The following is a 22,573-nucleotide window of genomic DNA, read 5'->3' as shown; positions in this document are numbered from 1 at the left end:
AACCAATCAAAACATACTTTTAATATGCATTTTTTTATTTATTTTTTATGATCACCCTGTATACTGCCATGTCTTTGGAAAGGTTTAGAGATTATTCTTTCAGTCGCTTTTTCTTTCTGACTAGCTCTCGATACACCAACTTCATTTTAAAAGTAAATGAGCACCGGGTCTGTGGCCACCAATGGGAGTAAAGTCAGCAGAGCTCATGTGATCCATCTCCTGGGAGATAATGTAGTCAAGTGAAGCTATTTTTATTTTATTTTTTTTTAAAGTTGACTACAGGATGTAAATGTTACTGTGAGGCAAGGACTCTTATTTATTTGGTCTCTTTATCTATTTTAAGCAAAATAATTTAAAACATGTTAAAAAAATCGGACTAAAAATAGAGAATGGGAATGCCAATTTTACGTAAGCTGTCTTCCAAAAATTATTCGTATAAAACGGCTGGCTTTTTCTGTGGTGATTTGTGTTTGTTTACACGGTTTTCTCCTGAGCGTTTCCTAAAATAAGCTGACCGTTACCCAGAAGGCAACGCACTGTGATGTAGATTCCCACTCTCTATCATGTTCTGGCAAATGAGTGTAAATGTGGAATCAAGTTGGCTATAAACAGTTAAATATATGGAAGAAAGAAAAGTTCAAGCGCGAGTCAATGTGCAAAGAATGCAAAAAATGCAAGTAGTACACAAATAGAAAAGCGGTGCCATCCCTGTTGATTAGACCAATGGAAGATTTTTAAACTTAATCCAGAAAAATCATCGCCCGGCCTTTACACTTGCTCTATGGTAAAGCATTAGTGCATTGACACAAGCATAAGAAAGACTTTCTGTAAAGCTTCTTTAAAATGACTGCAAAAAGTGCTATACAAATACATTTGACTTGACCAAGTCATTATTACTAATACGTACCATAAGTAAACCATTTGTAGATTTCTAAATAATCCTGGCATTATACACTATGAAAATTGCTGGCTTTGTAATGAACTGCTAAAGCTCCTCTTTCGTAAGTCTAAATGTATAAACATAAACTACTGTACTTTGGATCAACAAATGGTGTGAGTTTGGGGCTGGGATTTGTTTGCCAACCAGTACCAAGGGGAAGTTTGGACATTTTCGGGAAAACTCTTAATTTTGTGTTTTTATTTGATTTAAAAGATGCTTACATGGACATCTCTCAAGCGGTTAGTTTAATCAAATGCAGAAAATTGTAGGAACACTGAGTAAACCTTTCTTTCCATGATACATTTGAAATGCATTTTAAAATCTAACATAAGTAACTGAAATGCCAAAGTGCGCCTTTTAAGAATCATGAATAGAATATATGTTAGGAGTTAGGAGGGCAAAAAGAGAACGAATTTTGAGGAAATGGCAAAGCAGACCAAGCTCCTGTTGCCACAGTAACACCTGTATGGAGGACCATAAAGACGGCCCACCTCTCCAGTACATAAACTGTGAATGAGACTCCATCCTTATCAACAGAAGCAGCCAGAGGAAGGCAGCAAACACTACTCTGGGGGACGGATCTTTACAAGCGTGGGAAGTGGAGAGAGCTGTATCTCGCAGTACACAGATCCCAAAGCTGGGCTTTCCCTGCCCTCTGTCTGCTCTGAAATCAACTGACAGAGTGTTGAAGTAATCAGAGCAGACCCGATACTGCCTAGAGCCTGTTTTCCTCTCTCAAAACCATTCTGAGAGCCCGCCGTGGGGTTTTCAGCCCCATCGTTCTCCGAATCAGCTGGTTTGGATCTCATTCACAGTTTTTGGACTTTCTGGACTCGAGGAGCAAAGACATGACACAGGTTGCATCCAGAACTGGAGATATCCAAGGAAAGTGTTTGGCACGGTCTTGACAGGGGCAGTGAATGGAGTGGGAACGGTCACTATGACTGCCTGCGCGGAGCTCGTGGAATGTGCTGTGCTCATCCTGAAGTCCACCCTGTGTCACGCTTAGGACGCCCTTCTTGCCCACTACCTGGACGTCACACACTTTGTGTGTGTTCTTGCTAACTACACATGTGTAAGTGTGTTGGCATATTCTGGCTTTAGCTGTCAAGACAAACAGGTTAGTGAGATACTGAATTTTATCCTTCTTTCTTTATTATACAGCAATTTATTGGACAGATCTTACAGTATATTAGTTGAAGTAATGCTGAATAACATTGTTTTTAAGCTATCATACTTACAGTTTTTTTCCGGTGGATAAAAAAAATAAAAAATAAAAACTTAAGTTGAAGGAGAGGCCTGACTCGAATTTAGGGACTTGCTGTAGCGTAGGGACATAATGAGGTGGAATCAAAAGCAAAATGTACTCATCTCAATTGGAATCTGTACAATCTGGAATTTCACATTGGATTAAAGTTTGTTAAAATTTTAACAAATATTCCACGTTGAAAAAAATAAATAAATAAATAACAACCCTATAAAGATTAAAGTTTCTTTGTCTCTTTTGTTCATCAAGGCTGCATTTTTTTTTATTAAAAGTAAAACACAAACTTTATCATTTAAATATAATTTTTAAAAAATCTATTAAAATACATTTTAAAATGTAATTTATTCCTGTAATGGCAGAAAAAATGTTTTTAGCAGATATTACTACTTTCTTCAGTGTCACGGGATCCTTCAGAAATCATTCTAATATGATGATGTGGTGCTTAACTATTATTAGTGCTCAATTATTAAAAATGTTTTTTATTATTATCAATGTTGAAACCAATTTTTGCTGCTTAATATGCTAAATAATATTTTATTTTAGGATCCTATGATGAATAGACAGTTAAAAAAAACTGCATTTATTTAAAATATAAATATTTTGTAACATTATAAATGTCTTAACTGTCACTTTTGTAAATTTAATAAAAAAAATAAAATTATATATATATATATATATATATATATATATTGTTTGTTTGTTAAAATCTTACCCCAGACTTTTGAAACGTCGTCTAACAAGGTTTCTACAAAAATATTAAGCAGCAAATACTGCTTTCAACATTGATAATAATAAGAAATTGAGCAGCAAATGAGCATATTAGAATGATTTCTGAATGATCACGTGACACTGAAGACTGGAGTAAAGGTTGCTAGGAATAAATTACATTTTGTAAAAGTTGTAATAATTTTTCACAGTATTACTTTTGTTTTTTTAAAATCAAATATGCAGCCTTGGATATGCAGAAGACTCTGTATTCCAAACAAGTTTGAAAGTGACTTCTGAGTAAAAAGGGATTCATGAATCACTAACTATTGATAATGAACAATGGACCTGCTTTGGACCAGTAAGCAATCACCCAGGAATGTGAAAAAAGAACATCTTAGCAAACACACAATGATGTGTTGAAAACTGTGCAAAACATATTAACAACTTCATAACACTGCATTAAAAATCAAGCAAAACACTGCAATGATGTTAAAACTAATCCAAGCTCCTTTTCAACAGCATAGCCACATACAAAAATCCACTTAAACCACATACAGTTAGGTCCATATATTTGGACACTGACACAATTTTCATAATTTTGGCTCTGTATGCCACCAGAACAGAATTAAAAATGAAACAATCAAGATGAAACTGAAGTGCAGACTTTAAGCTTTAATTCAAGGGCTCAAATATAATTGGACAAATAAATATAATCATAAATAAAAATGCAAATTTTTACTATTTTGTTGAGAATCCTCATCCTCGGGTTGAAATCATGAGATTGACTTGGCCATTGCAGAATATTCCACTTTTTTACCTTCACATACTCCCGGGTTGTTTTTTGCAGTATGTTTTAGGTCATTGTCCATTTGTACTATGAAGCGCCGTCCAATCAGTTTTGCTCCATTTGGCTGAATCTGGGCAGACAGTATATTCCTGTACACTTCAGGATTCATCCGGCTGCTTCTGTCATGCCATGCAGCTCATGCATCACACTGCTCCACCATGTTTCACAGATGATGTTGTATGCTTTGGATCATGAGCTTTTCCAAGCCTTCTTCATACTTTTTTTCTTCCGGTCATTCTGGAACAGGTTGATCTTAATTTCAGCCGTCCAAATAATGCTTTTCCAGAATTGGTCTGGAATAATATGTATGCAAATTACACCGAAGTACAACATCACCTTGCGATGTTCGGGAGTGCTCAAAAAGAGTTTAAACACTGAATTTTGAATCGATTTCAGGAGTTATGGATTCGGATGGTAATTAAATTACCACACGACCTTGGTGTTTGTCAAAAACTGTAGGTAATTCGGCCGGGGATTTTTACGGGGGTGGTGAGAGAAAAACACTGACATCCTGGATTCAGACGGCATTAAAATCACCAACTACCCCCCTGTAAATGGTGAAAATCATTTACGCCCCCCTGAGAAACAATTACCGTCCGAATAGGGCTTTTGACAGTGACACACCTTCCTCCTGGAGAGTGTTCTTCTCTTGGCTGGATGTTGTGAAAGGGTTTTTCTTTACCATGGAGAGGATTCTCTGATCATCCACCACTGATGTCTTCCGTGGACGTCCAGGCCTTTTAATGTTGTTTTTAAAAGTGCGTTCTTTTTTTCTCAGAATGTATCAAACTGTTGATTTGGCCGATTCTAATGTTCATCTCTCTGATGGATTTCTTTTGTTTTTGAAGCCTAACAATTGTCTGTTTTGCTTGTATGGAGAGATCCTTTGACCGCATGATGTGGGTTCACAGCAACAGCTTCCAAATGCAAATGAAACACTTAGAATCAACTCCAGAATCAACTTTGACCTGCTTAACTGATGTAGAAATAATGAAGGAATAGCCCATGCCTGTCCACCTGAAAAGCTTTTCAGTCAAATGTCCAATTACTTATGGTCCCTTGAAAAAGGGGGGAGGTACATATTAAAGAGCTGTGGGCTAATTCCTTAATCTTTCCTCCAATTTTGATGAGAATACCCTCAAACTAAAGCTCAGAGTGTGCACTTTAAGCCCATGTTCATTATATAACTGTACGCAGAGTACCTTTTCTACAACATATCCATGTACTAAAAACACTGTGAACACGGCAGCAACTGCACAGTGACGTGCTAAAAAGAACACCTTATGTCTGCACAATGTTGTGTTAAAAACCACTCAGACCACTTTAGAAACCACATAGCAACTCCTTAAAAAAATCCAACACCTTTAGCAACCACATTATGTGCTAAAAACCCACTCAGATGAACTCCATGCATCATGCCAATTCACTTTTGCATGGGCAAGCAACGCTCATGTTTTATTTAGAAAGTGTGGAAATAAAGTTGGAGTGATTCTTTTTAATTCACTACAATGATTTTAAGTTTGTCACGTCAAGTCAAATTATTTGTGCACAAGCAGCTTTACAGAAAATCATGATGTTGGTGTCAATACTATAAAAATACCGTATAGTTGCGTTTAGCAGTATAGTTTATATTTTGCGATGATGCATGAATTTAAGGATTTGAGATTTTCTTTATAGTAAATACAGTTTAACCGGACTGTATGTATCTAAGATGTCTTAAGAATTTTGTAGGTCTATATCACATTTTAGACATTTAAAGATCAGTACAAACAATGCTGCTTCTCATTTGATGGTAGGTGACAGTGACAGCAGCATTGACAGTGGTAAATGTGTCGTTTTTACTCAAATGCGTCTGTGACTGTGGAGAAGCAGTGATGGTGCAGGGCTGTGCAGATGTGCTTCCACCACCGGCTGGAACAAGCAGCCCTCATTGTTTAATGACAGATATACAGTCTCTGCCTGTGCCACTGCTCTGTGGGCCGCTATTGTGGGATGCTCTTTCATAACTGACCCTGTTCACCTTGGATTTTAAGATGTTTAAAAGCTCTAAAAAACTAATTTAGGTTTATTACTTGTATGAGATGTGACAAGTATTAAGTAAAAAAAAAAAAAAAAAAAGCTTTGTATTAAAGATATATATATAAAGATAGGGATTCTGACAAATGTCTGAAATGTCAAAAAAAAAAATATATTTTTTTCGTATTCATCATCCTTTCCTATCAAAATGCTTGCTACGGAGGCGAAAATGCAGGAAATCAAAGCTGATACAAATTTTTTAATGAAGTTTCGGAGGCAGTGTGTAAACGTGATTGACACAACGTGAGGTCGTATTTATTTTTAACATGCAAAAACTTCAGACGAAAATTTCGGACTCAGTATTCAATGACCTTTAGACATTTTCATTTACTGTATACTTATTCTATGACAGTAAGAAAGGAAAACATACAACACACACAATACAAACAAACACATTCAAAGCCCTTATATTTTGTTTTGCTGATGTGAGTGTTTAAAATGCACTTAAAAAGAAGGTCTCACTTTATATTAGGTGACCTTAATTACTATGTACTTACATTTAAATTAATCATTTAATACAATGCACTTATTGCATACATACATGTTTTTACATTGTACTTGTATTTTAAAAAATACCTGCATGTAAATACATCTGTAACTGATTTCTGTAATCACATTTATAGTTACACTATTGACCCATCCCTTAAACCTACCCATATCACCAAACCTGTCCCTGAACTTACCCGTATCCCACCTCAATAGCAGCAAAAGTGTTTTGCAATACAATATGAACACAATAAGTACATCGTACTTATTTTTTGATGCAAGTACATAGTAGTTAAGGCCACCTAATATAAAGTGGGACCAAAAAGAATAATGAAAAATCAATAGGTAGCCTATATAGAGACCGAAATGAAAACTTTTGCCACCCCTTCTAAAGACTGAAAGGCTGAATTGAGAAAATTTATCAGCTATAAAAAGTTTGGGTCACACTTTATACTAGGTGGGCTTAACTACTATGTACTTACATCAAAAAAATAAGTACAATGTACTTATTGTGTTCATATTGTATTTCAAAACACTTTTGCTGCTATTGAGGTGGGATATGTTTAAGGTTAGTGACAGGTTTGGTGGGATGGGTAGGTTTAAGGGTGGGTTAAGGTGTAAGGGATGGGTCAGCAGTGTAATTATAAATGGAATTACAGATGGAATTACATATAGGCATTTTTAAATATACAAGTACAATGTAAAAACATGTATGTACACAATAAGTGCATTGTATCAAATGATTAATTTCAATGTAAGTACATAGTAGTTAAGGCCACCTAATATAAAGTGGGACCAAATTTTGAAATAAATATGAAATTGTATTTTGCATTATTTTATTAAAATAAAATATTTACAAACTAATTTAAAACGAATATAATGATTTGATTTTTCCGTTGTGTATTGTTAGACAGTGTACATCATGCATCATGATCACAAAAAATAAAATAAACATTGTGACAGTTGTGCTTATGCAAGGAATATTTCATGACATGTCATCACCACCTGGATAAAAACATGATATAAAATGTTATGCATTCTAGATTAACTTTGGAAGACAAATCTGTCACTGAGGTGTGCAAGTCACGACAGATATTTTTGTTCACAACACTACAGATAAGAAAGGTTCAGATTATGCTTACAATTAAATATGAAACATGCAATCTTAAAACCACCAGCTGACTGATGAGTATTTGTTTTATTTACTCACCAAAGTCATTTTTACCTTCTTTTTCAACAGCTGTTTCTTTAGCATTAAAAATGTAAGCTTAAACTTTAATAAGTTTGTCGAAAATACAGATTACATAACGACCATAAAAAGAAAAGAAGCAATTATGAGCAGTAACAAGTGAGTTGTGGTGAGTGAAAAACATCCCCATGAGAAAAGTACATTTCCATTTTCTCTTCCCACGCCCTGCAAACAGCCAGAGGCTAAACATGCTGCTAGTGCACATGCTCAGTCCTGTGACTCAAAAGAGACTCGGACACTGCATGTGCTTACAGACTCTAAACATTTCTAAACCAACAATCAATAAAAAACGCATGAGTGTGAGAAAGACTTTAAAAACTGTAAATGATTTCTGCAGTGTCACATTTACTATAAGATGTTTGTTGAATGCCACAAATCTAAATGTCCCACTGTTTCTCTTTTTAAACATTTGTTTGCCAGCAAAATTTGATTAAAAATTTAAATTTGGTGCATAACATTATAAACTTCTGTTGCTGTGCTCTTTGTACAGTATGCACTGTGTTCAGATGCGAAGAATGAGACAAATAAATATTACACTGACAACGGTAGCATGAACACATTAATTGTAGCCTATTATTTTGGAGGGTACACATAGTAGAGTGCATAAAGTATAATCATATAGACTACTTTATAATTTATTTCCTATGAGATACTGTAGTGGAGTATAGACATGATTCATCTACATGATTCGTCTCTGTCCACATACAGTGACATACTAAAAAAAGATACTTAAAAAGGTAGGCTACATAAAATTCATGGGCATTCTGTGTGAGTTCATGCATTAATAATCATTCATCTTGTTCATGATATGATGGATTATGCAATGCTGCAATTTACATACAAAATGCATACATTTCCCCTGCATTGTCATTGTTAGTATAAAAATGACACATTATCAAAAGCGAATGATATCTCCTTTTTTACAGGCAATACATCTCATTTGTTATCAGATCTTTAAAAGCCAGTTGTGCAGCCCACCAGTAACACTAGAGAATCCAGCAGTGAGAGCACCTGCTAGTAAATAACAATGCGGTGACCTCCAGCGATAAAATTGCTGCTGGTGTGAATGCCGCTTTGCACAAGACTTAAACAACATAAATGTTTATTGTAGGTTATACTTGAAAAACTGTCTTTTGTCCATTTAGCAGCTTTCTCTTACAGCAGCAGAAAGAGTGACAGAAAACAGGTTTCTTTGTATCAGTCCTATATGCAATTTCCTCCTTTGCTACTTATCAAAAATGAATCACACCAGTGCAGCCATAGATAATTGCCTGCCACAAGTAACAATAATTGATTTCCAGCTGCGCATTGTGTGTTTTTTTAATGCCAAAAAAAGTATTTATTATCTTCATCACCTCTCCTTCCTTGACATTCCCTATGCTCTGTGTTCTCTGACTAAATGACCTTCAAGTGAGGAGTCCAGCGGTACAGTGATTACTGATCACATGGTGAAACATCCAGTCACTCACAATGGGAAGGTGTGGGGGTTCTTTTATAGGACACTGAAAAGCTTTCAGACTTGTGCTGGGTTGCCAAGGAGATGTTATTTGAAAAAGAAAGAGGCAGTTTTACAGTAGTTTTTGCTTGTTTTTACAGCAATTCTCCTTTCTTCAGAAGCTAGAGGAAATCTCTTCAGAACATCACCATAGCGCACCAGTGAAAGGGTAAGTAAAGGTTTTTGTTTGTTCTGAAATGAATGAAACAGAATGCACTCTCACAATGCACTTGTCTTGATCAATTCATGAGATTCATCACCGTTTGAAGGACAACAAAAGATAGGAGTAATTTTCATTCCCTTTCTAATTTCCAAGCTGTCAAATGGTTTGCACTGATAAGGAAAAAAATCAATTAACTCAGACAAAACAGCCCACATAATTGGCTAAATTTCTACCTTGCAGCGGTTGTGTGCCATTTTTATGCAGTCTTGTAACAGCGTCACCCATGCCAAAGGGTGTTTCTGCAGTGGCGAAGTCAAAAAACAATTAGCCTTTCAACAACACTTCAAAGTCACTTCCCCCCAAAACGCTGACTGGTTCAGGGTGTACTAAAACATAAACGTCCCAAATAAGGATAGGGTGGGAAAAAATTGCGGCTTTCCCTTTCAGTCATCAGACCCCGTGCCTCATCTGTCAGACCGTCACGCTTGTTCGCTCAGTTCAATTCTCATTCCGTTTTTTATCACAGCCTTGCGGAGCCAGTGCGGAGGAATTATCTGCTGTCAGGTCCTGCGCCGGGCTGATAGGGAAACGCAGCGCACCGAGGGCCACTGCAAGGTGAGAGGGACGGCCGCAGGGGGAAGGGACCGATGATGCCGTCTTCCACCATGCAAATGTTTGCCTTCATTCTGGCGGTATTGGGAGTCGTAAGTGCCACGGTGGCCACTCTGCTACCAAACTGGAAGGTGAGCGCAGATGTGGGCTCCAACATCATGACTGCCATATCGCAGATGCAGGGACTGTGGATGGACTGCACCTGGTACAGCACTGGAGTCTTCAGCTGCTCGCTTAAGTACTCGGTGTTGGCGTTGCCGGCTTATCTCCAGACTGCACGCACCACTATGGTGCTTTCCTGCATGATGGCGACAATGGGACTCTGCCTGGCCGCCCTAGGGCTGAAATGTACTCGCTGGGGTGGCAGTTATCGCTCTAAGGGACATACGGCTATTTCCGCAGGGGCTTGCTTCGTCATAGCAGGGGTCCTGTGTCTGGTGCCCGCATCCTGGTTCACCAATGAGGTCATCACTACGTTTATGGACTCCAAAGTGCCCAAAAGCAGCAAGTATGAGCCAGGCGCAGCGGTGTACGTGGCATTTGTATCGGCAGGATTCCTTTTAGCCGCAGGCGTAATCTTTTGCTTATCATGTCCTGGAAGAAGAGGCGGTCCATTGGATTCGGGCTCGTCCCACCCCGACAAGCCAAAACAGCAGAAGCTGCGCCAGGAGCAGCCGACCCGCGACCAACAGAAACAGCAGCACCGCGAACAGCAAAGTCAGACTGACTCGCCGGAACAAGAGGAGTCGCATCGAGAGAAACTACACCAGGAAAAGCTACAAGCGAACGATCGTCAGCCAGAGAAGTCGGTGCCGGACAGGTTGAACCTGGAGAAAGACAAGCAGTACCACTCTCCATCCCGAACCCGAAATCAAGACGCCAAGGCCGTCTATAGTCTGCACGACTACGTGTAAACAACAATCGAGTATTTCGAGTGTTCTTGCTTATCAGACTGCCTTTCTTTGTGAGCGGCAAAAAGAGGAGGGGAAAAGCAGTGGAGCAGCAGGAGGAATAATGACTTTGATGCCGTTATCAACCCTTATCATCTGTGCTTTCGCTTACCGCAAGCAAAGCAGTGGAGGTATTTCCAAAGCCCCGGAACAGACAAAGTAAGGATTGTGAATCCTCGGGTACATGGTTTTTATTGCAACTACAACTAAAAAGGGGGGCCAAATGGTGACGTATCATAAAAATGCAACATAAGAAAGGGGAATTTCTTAATGATATTAATGTAAGGAAAGTTCTGAAGGTGCATTGTTTAGAAAAAAAAAAGAGCATTTTATAGTTGCCCCATCATTTCATAACCTTGTCAATCTAAAACGCAAACTCAAGAGCAATTTTAGCAACCTTTTGATAACTGGAACCATGTGAGATTAGCAAGTTTTAATTCAAAAGCTTGTAGATGATATATTAAGGCAGTACGTGCATGCTGTTTGTAGATAATGCTGTTAATAATGCCGCAAAATAGCTTGCAGTTGTGAACGGGATAATCAAGCTTGCACCTGAGGATGCTTCACCCCATCAGCTGTCCATTAAATGGTGCGTGTCCTTCAGAAAAGGGATTTTGACATGTCCAGTCCATATTTTTCAAAGAATGGTGATGGGGGGGAGGCACAGCGCCAGAGATTGTCTGAGGTAATGATGCTCTTTGCTTTTCCATTAGGTTCGCTACGGATGGGTGCACAGTGCTCATTTATTGCGAGCAGGCACAGATACACCAACACACACACACATAAGCTTTCCTTCCCTCCCTCATACTCCTGCTAGAAGGGTAATGGGGGCTTGCACCCAATCATCATGATGCTGTGTCGTGCCTGCAGGAAGTGCAGTCGGTCCTGTTCTAGGGCAAACAGGACGCAGTAACACGCTGTTCACACTTTTGTCGAAAAGTAGAACCAAGGTGACAGAAATCTCAGCGGTGGCTTCGGACTCCCCCGCTGGGCAACAATTACACCTTTGGTCTGCGTGTCTCAATTCGGTCGAACCATCCGCAGATTTTCTGATTGCTAAGCTGTTTTCACACACAGTAAAGCCAATGAATGTTTTTTCAAAGAGTCAGTGGAAGACAGCAATGTATGATATAATGTACCGCATTTGACTCAAGCTAATACTAAGTGTCATTGACTGTGCTGTTTCCGTCGTAATGATGGTCAAGGGCTCCTATTGTCTCCAGAGAGACGCCACAGCAAGACATTTTCTGCCTTTCATTTCTGTCTCACATATAAGCACACATACTGCTCTTTGTGTTTGATACGCATGGACACAATGCTTTAGAAATTGACACAATGGTTGAAAGTGACAAAGAAAGAGAGCAACAAGACCATTTTTTAAACAAAGTGCCAATAGACCATGTCTTGCTTTATTGTGCATGTACTGTCAAGTCACCTTTATTTAAATAGCTCTTTTGTTTTACTGTAAGCTTGATATAGTTATTGGGGTCCAAAATCTGAGACCACTGGTGAAAATTATGCTATTTTGCATTATTTTCTAACTTAATATATTTTTTCATTATAAATTAAATCAAATTATATCAACAAATTATTATTATTATATAGCATAACAATTTAAGTGTAATTTAGAAATAGTGCAGAATAGGTATTCCTTCTCAGGTTTTTTGTTCTGATGTTTCTGTTTTAAATGTCTTATATTTTTATTTTCAATGACAAAAAAATCTGAGATTTCCATTATGGTCTCAGACTTTTGGACTGCACTGTAAACAGTATACTATGTTCACACTGAAGTTGAATGTGGCCCAAATCTAATTATTATCATGTGACATATATGGGTTTTTATAATTATAGCCATTGTATAACTATCACATTGATTCAGACATTTTCAACTCCTCTCTTGCGTATTTTTGTATGTGAATAGGATTTTATTTTTTTATTTTTTTTCCCCAAGTGATTTTGTTGTAAACAGATTGGGATTGTGCTTCTTGTGATTTTTAATCAAAAACACAACATTCAGAATTTTTATTTATCTTATAAGTTATTTATTGACCTTTGCAGTGAATAATAAAATAATTTCATTATACAAAGTAATAAACACCAGAGTGCAAAAATATTTTTTAAATATATTTTGATGTTAATAGAAATCAAAACTCTTGTAATGTCCTATTAAACAAAATATGATATATTCATTTATGTAAAATGTGTTGATATTACGATGCACATGCCAGGTTTTCCAGTGTTTTCCACAGGAGTCACCTATTCAGTCCAGGTCACATGCAAAAAGCCATGTGACAACTGCACAAAAATTAAGAATTGGGTTTGGTTTGTTGTTGTGTGAACGTAGCCCCAGGAGTGTGTTTATATCAGTACATGTACATTATTTTTAAGAGCCAACAATGGAGAAATACTATTGATGGAGAAATCTGCTGCTAAAACCTCTTCATCATGACACAGCGAATGTTGACTACATTGAATGTTGCTTTGTGCTAAATTGATCATTTTGAATTTTCTGTTTTGGCTTGACAAAACAAGGGCTTCATTTAGTGAATTTATAAACTGATGTGTGGCCAGCAATGATGTGAAAATATCAAATCCAATTAAAGCACATGCCTGTACAGTACAGCAGAACATGTGTGTTTGTTTGACTCTGGAAAACACAAGTGTAAGACTCTGTTCTCTAATTTCTGCCCATTCTGAGCTAATGCTCACATCAATGACTTTTTGTGCAACTGGCTCCTCTATTTCACATCATTCCCTCTTTGTTGTGAGTTCGTGATCTGACTGCAAACGCCTCTTCATAATGGGGGTGTGTGGTACGAGGTGTCCTGGTTGGCTGCGTCGGCCAGGAGTCAGGCCTGTCCAAATGAGAATCTGCATACTCCTCCGTGAGTGAATCGAAGCATCAAATAAGCTCCATTTACACAGCTGACTGCCCATCATACAGTGCAGCCACTTTTTCACTTGGCATTCATGATTAAGCCAGGCACACTTCACACACCCCCTCTTGCTGATCAGACTAAGGTTAAATCAGCTGTCATATTCATCTGCTACTTTACATGCGCTTTGTTTACACAGATGGAGACATTGTTTATTCTCGATCACGACACTGAAAATGATTCTACAATTCAAATGCTCAGAGTAAGAGACTCATCAAAAGAACAGAAGCTGTGCCGCATTGTGTTCATGAGCTCTTGGGATCAGCAACAGTGACATATTCATGTTCCTAATATATGTCTTTATTCTTCTTACATGGCATTTTCCATGAATGCGATCCATCCAAGTTCAGGGTTTCATACTTTAAAAAAAAAAAAACTGATCACAAGAAATCAGCACTTAACTCTATAAAGCCACATATCTCGTTTTAGATTTGTGGTTTTCTAGGGCCATCATCAATAACATGATCAATATTTTCTGTACTATGTATACAACTTTCTAAGTTACTACGGCTTATACAAGAAGGACTCTTTAATATAATTTCCAAAATGTCCACCTCTGTTAAGGTTTTTTTTTTTTTTTTGCTTAGATAATTTCAAAATGAATATTTACCTGATTTAAGCAACCCATGCTTACCTACTATTTCATACATTGTTTATATAAAAAAAATTCTTAACGTGTATTGAATGATACAGCAGATTTTTTTTTTTTTTTATTTAAATCATCATTTTACTGCATTGTCCCATTATGCTCACCACATAAAAGTGATCATAAAATTATTTAATAATTAAATGAATTAAAATTTAAATATTATATTTAGTGCTGTCAAATGATTAATCAGATCCAAAATAAAAGTTTTTGTTTACATAATGTGTGTTTATTATGTATATATAAATACACACTCATACCATATATATATTTTGAAAATATTTACATGTAATTTATATAATATATAAATAGATTTAATACACAAATATAATATATTTTTCTTAAATATATACATGTATGTGTGTGTATTTATATATACATAATAAATATACACAGTACACACATATATTATGTAAACAAAAACTTTTATTTTGGATGTGATTTATGTTTGACTGCACTAATTATTTTACTAAGACATTTTGGTGTGTAAAGTGATATTTATAATTACATTTTTAATATATGCGTCCTGCTCTATTATTATTAAAATACTGTTGTTTTCATTGTTTTATAAATATACAATATACAGTATATATATATATATATATACACACACATCGTGTATACAACAGTTTTGACTACCATCAAAGCAAAATGTTCCTTTATGAAAAAATATATTAAATAAACAGAAATGCTTGAAATGTTTCAGAGATTATAAATGCAAAGGAAAAATTAAGACCAGTAAATCACCATAAATTTACCTGATCAAATATGTGAAAAAATGTCTGTTTTTTGTCTAAATGTCTGATTGAAACCATCAATAGTTCGTTCAATCAGTAGTTTAACTGCTGAACTGAATGAATTATTGAATTATCTATTTATTTATTGGCAATTTATTTTTAGGCCAACCAGTATGAACCTATCAATGCAAACACAAGTTATTTGTAAGATATGAAAATCATTTAATTAGTGACCTCTGCTGTGAACAGTTGAGCTCACCGTCTGCCAAACCTCCTAAAGCGCAGTTATTTCAGACGGGCTGCATATGAGAACTGCTCCAGCGAGGCTGAACACAAAGGCTTCTCCATCTGTCTCCCATAATGAGCTAAATGATCTAACACATTTAAAAGGGGTCACTTTCCAGGTGTGCCATGTTGAAGTGGTGTATTTTTAGTGCTCGACTTGACATTATGACAAATGGAGTTTGACTTCCCTGCAGGCAATAACAGAATCAATTCCTGCGTGTATTCTGCCACCATGTGACAGTTTTCCCTCCTTTTTCATCTATTCCTTTATTGCTATGGGCAACAACTAACAGCAAAAACTAAACAGAGGAGAATGAGTCTAGAACAGAAATGATATTTAGAATTACAGTATTTGAAACCAGCATTAATAACAGGTGACCCCTCATATCCGCATAGGTTGTGTAAAATATAACTGACTACATACAGCACATACATGTGTATGTGTACCACGCATGTGTTTTTGCTATAAACCAGATTGTTCCTGCCAGTAACTTATGCTTTTTAATATATTTTTTTCTCTCTCTCAAAGATTAAGATATATAAGGCATCAAAATTAATGCATAAAAAGCTCAAGTACACCAATTTATTTATTACAGAATTCTAATAATCAGCATTGATTTTAAACCTATAAAACCTATATGATTAAACCTATGTAAAATGTAAACATACATACAAATGTAATGTTAAATAGCTGCAATTACTCATTTTATTCTCAGAAGCTGAAAACAAAATCTAGGTGCTAAAAAACAAGTATTGTTTAAAATATACATTGTATATGCTGTATCTATATTAATTTCTGTAAAAGTAACGGTGTGGAATGGAATGCATTATTATGATTGGTAAAGAAATAAAACGGTCACCAATAATGTTAGGGGATCCTGCAGTAAGACTTGCTTGCTAAAAGTAGACCCTAGTGAAAAATAAATATACTAAGATGCATTTGATTTATTTCATGCTACTACAAATACAGTATTAAAATATAGTATTCTAAACTGATATACTTAAAGTCTGCTAAATTGGAACAACTCATTTTGTACTTAATGCACTTTAATTGACCATATGCACGGAGCGCTTTTTAGAACTTCCGGATAAAGATAAGCCAGCTCGTAATCTTCCGGTGAAGCTCATTTTATATGTGCTATATATAGAGAGAGACTCTCACAGAAACCTCTCCTGCTTCATTCTTATCAGAATCTGAGAAAAAAATGATTGCAACACCGTAAATAATGACAGCGGCATTAACATACAGTTTCATGTTATTAATGAATATATAATTTTATATGCAGAGTCTTGTAATCCCAGGAAAGTACCCAGATGCATAACTGTACATTTAAATGCTGACAAATAAACACTATCGTAACTGTTTAGGCAGTTAGGCTAATCTCTTCAACAACTTCTTAATGGTATTCTCGATAATCAATATCGTACCTTCATAGCCATGAACACATTTTTAAAATCTTATAAAATTTTAAAGCCTTTATTATTTCTCAACTCTGTGTGGTAAAATTCCCATTATTAAAGGTTCACTTGAAGACGAGATGAAGAAATATGCCGATAACGTGTCTCGGCGAAAAATAAAGACTTTTTAAGAAGAAAATGAAATTATCGTTATAATCGAGAGATGGCAGTATAGGATCACTCATTGGCTGCAGCCGCCGTTTCAACTGCCTAGTTTTTTCACGTCTTCTGATTTATTATAAAATAAATATTACAACAAATTTAGTAGCCTATGGCACTGAAGTATAAAGTATAGCAAGTGCAGGAAGTCACAAAGTCACTTGTCATTTAAAGAAATAAATAAATAAGTCCAGAGGACAGCCTATAATGCTGAATTATTTAAATACCTAAATACAAAATAAATAAGTTGGTATAATGTTCAATAATGCATTCAATATTTTGAAATGATTAGATTTAATTTAATAACTACATTTTTTAAGTTTTATCCAACACAGACTTGCTGCTGTAGTTTTGTTAGTCTGAATCACTTAATGCACAGCTCTATTTTGACATCGGCTCGTCAGATGATTCATTCCGTTGCTGCTGTCAATCATAGCAATGACTCGCCGCATGATTTAACGGATTCACTCGCGTAAATTTAACATTCGCTTTTGTCATTCCTGAAACAGTATACGTGGATATTTGGTCCTCTTAGACAAATAAAAATGTTCTCCAAATTGTTAATGGATTATGTAGAGAAACCGAGCAAAGGACGTTCCCCTTTCGGCACAGTACAGTTGACCGGAAATGACTGAGCTGGCTTATCTAAAACCAGGAAGTAATCGTGCATATGGTCAATTGTGCAGAAGTCCAACTAAATATATACTGAAGTACATTTGATTGTGCAAAAGTGGAACTATTGCAAGTATACTTCAGATAGGCTACACTTTAAATATCTCGCATTTTATAGGCCGATATTATTCAAAGATCATACAATACTCATATTAAAACACATTTTAGGCTTAATATTAAGAAATGTGCATTGTGCACACAAGTAGTACTCCAAATAAAATTTACTTATAATTTTATATCAGAAAGTCTAGAGCGATTTTTCAGTAAATGTTAATGGATTTGAATTTGAAACAGTTTTTAATATAACTCCGACTGGATTCGTCTGAAAAAAGAAAGTCATATACACCTAGGATGCCTCGAGGGTGAGTAAAACATGGGCTAATTTTCATTTTTGGGTGAACTAACCCTGTAAACTACGACAGGCGAGTTACTGCAAAAATTGTGATACTGTGAAGTGATGAAACTATGGCGCCATGTGATTTTTAAAACCATTTTCATAGGTTTAACGTTATATTATCGGCTCGGAAAATATGGTAATATGACTAGAAAACACCAGAGACCAGAAATGTAAAGCACTTCAGAAAAAGGTGGATATACTGCATATTACTTTTTTCTAGGGGAGCAATTTAGAATGACATTTATTTTAATGAAGAACTGTGATTTTATATTTTAGCCTCATTTTACCCTACTTAAAAAGGTCTTCCATGACAAATTTGTCCTTGCAAGTACAAGAGAAGACGTACCTTCAGCCTCATGTCCCTTGTTTCTTGATCAGTCTCGCTTCAAGACAGTGAATGCTGCAGATGGAGCTGTGCAGATGAATCCACTAGAGGGCGTAACTGACTGTGTGAACATGACAAACTACATTAAGACTAATAACCAAAAATACCAACATGCTTACTTTCTACTGCTGATGAAGCTGATTTAAAACAAACCAAAAACAGATATTTAGTTTCAGCTGAGTTTACAGTAAGACCAATAAATCAAACTCATGAACTATTTGATAACTTAATTACGTCTCCTTTGCTGAATAATTGATTAATCTTTGTTATAACAAATTTATTTAAACAGAAAGTGAATTATACTCAGTAAGTATTGCCTGTTTGCGGGCATTAAATGTTACATATATTGTTTAAAGTCACTCTCAAGAAACTGCAAAACATTTTAATTTTTAATGTTTGTTTTTATCAGAATATTAACCAGCATCACTATTCATCACCTTTTAAATGGATTATATGAACGCTAACTGAACCTGCTTCCACTGACATATTGTGATATTAAGTATTTAATAAAACTATTGTGTTTATGGTGTGTGTGGGTACTGTATTTTTAAAAACTTGTGACAAAATTTTCTCTTTTCTCTTCAAACCTGTTATTGTCAACAACCATGTCGCTGTGACATTTCCTAGAATGAAATAACCTAAGATACCTTGATGCCTAAGATGCTGTCACTGTTTCAAAATCACTGTATATAGTCTAAAACAGCTCAACAAATCTACTGAGAGGTCATTTAATTTTTCTTGGAGATTTCAGAGAACACTGTAAAACCCCAGAAAAATATCATAAGACAGAGAGGAGAAAAAAACAGGAGGATATCAGACAATTTCTATGCATGATGATTACACACCTGGTCCATACCTCAGCCCTCGGTACAGTCAGAAACACTTGATTGTCTCTTCAGGGGAAGAAAAAGAACAAATAAATTTGATTACTTGAATAAAAATGCTGCTGGAAAACATTACAACTATTACTCACTGCTAGTGCTACTAACTGCTAGTTTAAAAACACAACTTCATGAAGCTTCATGAAGATTTTGGTCACATTTTTAATGTAGGGTAATGTAATTTTAATGTAGGTAACTTTATGCGATTTTCTCAAAAAAAATTTTGTTTTTTTTCTCACATTCCAGATTTTCAAATAGTTGTATCTCAGCCAAATATTGTCCTATCATAACAAACCATACATCAATGGAAAGCTTATTCAGATGATATACAATCTCCATTCATAACCCTTATGACTGGTTTTGTGGTCCAGGGTCACAAATGTTCAAAACTTGTACGTCTCATAACCTTATCAAATGTATGCATAATCTTTTCTCAGATAGCATTATAACTGTGAATTGATTTAACGTAAATAAAAGAAAATACGTTACATAATTAAAACCGTCAGTAGCGGCAGAGAGTCACTGTGTGACCGTTCAATCAGCCGATTCGTTCAATATTAATGCAAATTAATTAACTTAAGTGTTCAATATGACACATATCGAGATGACATTCTTGCATGTAATACGGTTTAACTATTTGTAACACTTCCAACGTGAACAACCATGTCGAAATATGAAAAAATAAACATAACAAAAGGCTGTTATCGCTAACTTGTTATATAGATAGCTGTTTGCTAGCTACAATATGTGAGGTGTTGTTGGCTAGATTACACAATATTATTATACCTTCTCATCCTGTTTTATTATTTTTACTGTCCTCGTTGACCATAAATGCAAAATCGTCTGCTGAGTGTGCTCTCCCAGTCAAACCAACTAACTTAGCACTGAGCTGGTAAAAGTGCAAAGCATTTGGCCTTTATCAGTTTGTGCAATGGTGGGATTTTAGTATTTTTGCCTGATTTATTATGACCAACATTCACATTCATAATAAATGTATATAATAATAATAATAATAATAATAAAAATCAAATAAAACATAGATATTGTACATAGATATTATGGTTGTGCTTGCTATTCTTTTTATATTGTTAAAAATAAATGTTACAATCTTCATTCTTGCACATATGACGGTGCTAAATTTTTCAAATAGTCAATAATGAAATAAATCGTGCCAGAAGAATGGCGTCAAACTGCCATCAGGCGGTGAAGTCACCGGAAGTGTTCGAGCGGTCATACCGACAAAGGGCATCTTTGCCTGACAGCCAAAACCTTGACCTAAAATCACCCCATTTGCTGCGTGGCAATGTACAGGATATGGCAGGACTGCGCTCTGCTGTCATAAAAGCGCTTATTGTATTTATTTTTGCAATACATTTAGCTATTTTTTAAACGATATTTTTAATTATATATATATATATATATATATTAATAATTTTAATATTTATAGCAGATGTGTCTTTTTAATGTCTTTTTAAGACAATTTTCCGCCAATGAGACCAGTGGGTGTGGTCAGTTATTACGTCATTATGATCGCTGCATTCCATAGAACGTTCGGTGAGTAGTCTATAAATATGACTGCAGATGCATCATGCATTTTGTAGCGAGTTTTGGCGAGTGATCGTGAGTATGCTCTTTACATCTGAATTATTATTATTTTTTTTATTAATATTTTCATAAATTGGAGAAAAATCTGCTTTGTACTTTGAGATAAATAAACAGGAGTGCTATAGTGGAGGTCCTTGTGGAAATTTTCATGGAGGCTGATATGTAAATTAATAATAATTAATATGGAAATGACTGATTTGAGTAATTTGATTTTTTTTTTTTAAATTTGATTCTGAAAGCTGATACTGAAAGCTTTAACAGTTTAATAGTTATCTCGTACAATGAGCAGAAAGGAGTATACGTTATAAGCACCTAAGTTATGCACATAAGTTGGTAAAATAATAATAAAAACTCCACTTGTGAACCCCCACTGGGCATGGGCATACGCTTTAAAACTGTGCCCGTACTAACTAACATCACCAACTTCCAGGCTCTTAAATGTTTACTATTATATGTCATATCTTGCTTGTCTCTTCCTGCCACAGTGTTTTACAGATATAAAGACAAAGGCAGTATTGTTCATTTCTTTGATCATCTTTCACCATCGAATCAAACATCAACATGACTATTTCAACCATCCCCACCAGTTTTCCTGAGAATGCAGTGCAGTCCTCATCTTCTGAGCTCTCAGATGAGCTCACCACTGCTCTAGCCACAGGGCGGTGGTGGGCAATAATGGAGGTCTCCTCTCCTATATCTGAGGAGCCTGAATATGGGGACCTCACCTCAGTGCAGTGGTGGGGCTCAATAGAGGCAGGAGAAAATTCATGCCCCCCATTCCTGGTCTTCAGTGATGAATCTGAGAAGTCAACACTGAATACCAAGGAAACGTGGAGGCAGAAGAAGACACAGAGTGCACCCATGCCTCCCAGGTCCCAAAAGGGAGCACCTGTGCCTGCCTATGCTGAGAAGAGGGACCACACCTCATCCCTGGTCTTCAACAATGCATCGGAGAAGGCTGAGTCTCTGCTCTCAGGCTTCTCAGATACAACGCTGAAGACTACAGAGCAACAGAGGAGGTGGAGGCAGAAGAAGCCTCAGGGACCACTTGTGCTTGCTGGGTCTGAGAAGGCTGAGTGTGGGAACTCACTGAAGACCACTAAGCAGGTGAGGCAAGAGTGGAGGCAGAAGAAGCCTCAGGTAGCACCTGTCCCTGCCAGGTCCCCTCAGGGAGCACCTGTGCCTGGTGGCTGCCCCCAGGGACATCTTATGCCCACTGGGTCCCAACAACGTGGAAAACTCAGGATCCCTGAGCATCTGAGGCAGCACCTGCTACGGGCCGCTAATGAACTGGGAGCACCTGTGCCTGCTAGGTCCCCACAGGGACTACCAGTGCCTACAAAGTCTCTACAGAGAGAACCTGTGCCTGCCTCAAAGGTGCAAAAATTAAAGATCCCTGAGCCACTAAGGCAAGAGCTGCAGCAGCAGAAGCCCCAAGCCTCTTCTGAGAAGGAAGCACCTGTGCCCCAAAAGACCCAGGAGAGGCAGAGGCTCAAGATACCTGAGCCACTGAAGCAGGAGCTGCTGCAGCTGTCGAACCAAGCCTCATCTATGAAGGGAGAACTTGTGCCTCAAAAAACCCAGGAGAAGCAAAGGCTTAAGATACCCGAGCCACTGAG

At 36.6% G+C, this 22,573-nt stretch overlaps 1 protein-coding gene and 1 long non-coding RNA gene across 3 annotated transcripts in view; one reads left to right on the top strand and one right to left on the bottom strand.

Moving 5' to 3' along the window:
* LOC131527417 (uncharacterized) overlaps nucleotides 1–20,267 on the bottom strand; it is a 31,417-nt gene extending 11,150 nt beyond the window's left edge. The window contains exons 1-3 of the long non-coding RNA XR_009267649.1: nucleotides 20,136–20,267; nucleotides 19,314–19,361; nucleotides 18,430–18,529 (exon numbers count right to left, since the gene is read on the bottom strand). This is a non-coding gene — a long non-coding RNA (uncharacterized LOC131527417). The remainder of the gene's footprint in view (nucleotides 1–18,429; nucleotides 18,530–19,313; nucleotides 19,362–20,135) is intronic.
* Nucleotides 8,853–13,412, top strand: LOC131527416 (claudin-20). 2 transcript variants are annotated; one of them, XR_009267648.1, is made up of 3 exons: nucleotides 8,853–9,237; nucleotides 9,758–10,952; nucleotides 11,507–13,412. XR_009267648.1 is itself a non-coding variant. In XM_058756482.1 (3 exons), exon 3 carries the CDS (start codon nucleotides 9,879–9,881, stop codon nucleotides 10,755–10,757), a length of 879 nt encoding a protein of 292 aa, XP_058612465.1. In that variant the 5' UTR covers nucleotides 8,853–9,051; nucleotides 9,170–9,237; nucleotides 9,758–9,878; the 3' UTR covers nucleotides 10,758–13,412. The 2 variants fall into 2 exon arrangements, 1 of the variants encoding a protein (XP_058612465.1); XM_058756482.1 differs by having other exon boundaries at nucleotides 8,853–9,051; nucleotides 9,170–9,237; nucleotides 9,758–13,412.
* Nucleotides 20,268–22,573: the final 2,306 nt, after the last annotated feature.

This window comes from Onychostoma macrolepis, chromosome 20 (genome assembly GCF_012432095.1).
Source record: "Onychostoma macrolepis isolate SWU-2019 chromosome 20, ASM1243209v1, whole genome shotgun sequence".
Taxonomy (NCBI): domain Eukaryota; kingdom Metazoa; phylum Chordata; class Actinopteri; order Cypriniformes; family Cyprinidae; genus Onychostoma; species Onychostoma macrolepis.
Note: the sequence above shows the minus strand (reverse complement) of the source record. Positions and strands in the feature narration are given on the sequence as shown.

Coding starts and splice junctions, on each gene's coding strand:
- LOC131527416 (XM_058756482.1), top strand. CDS start 9,879: ATGATGCCGTCTTCCACCATGCAAATGTTTGCCTTCATTCTGGCGGTA.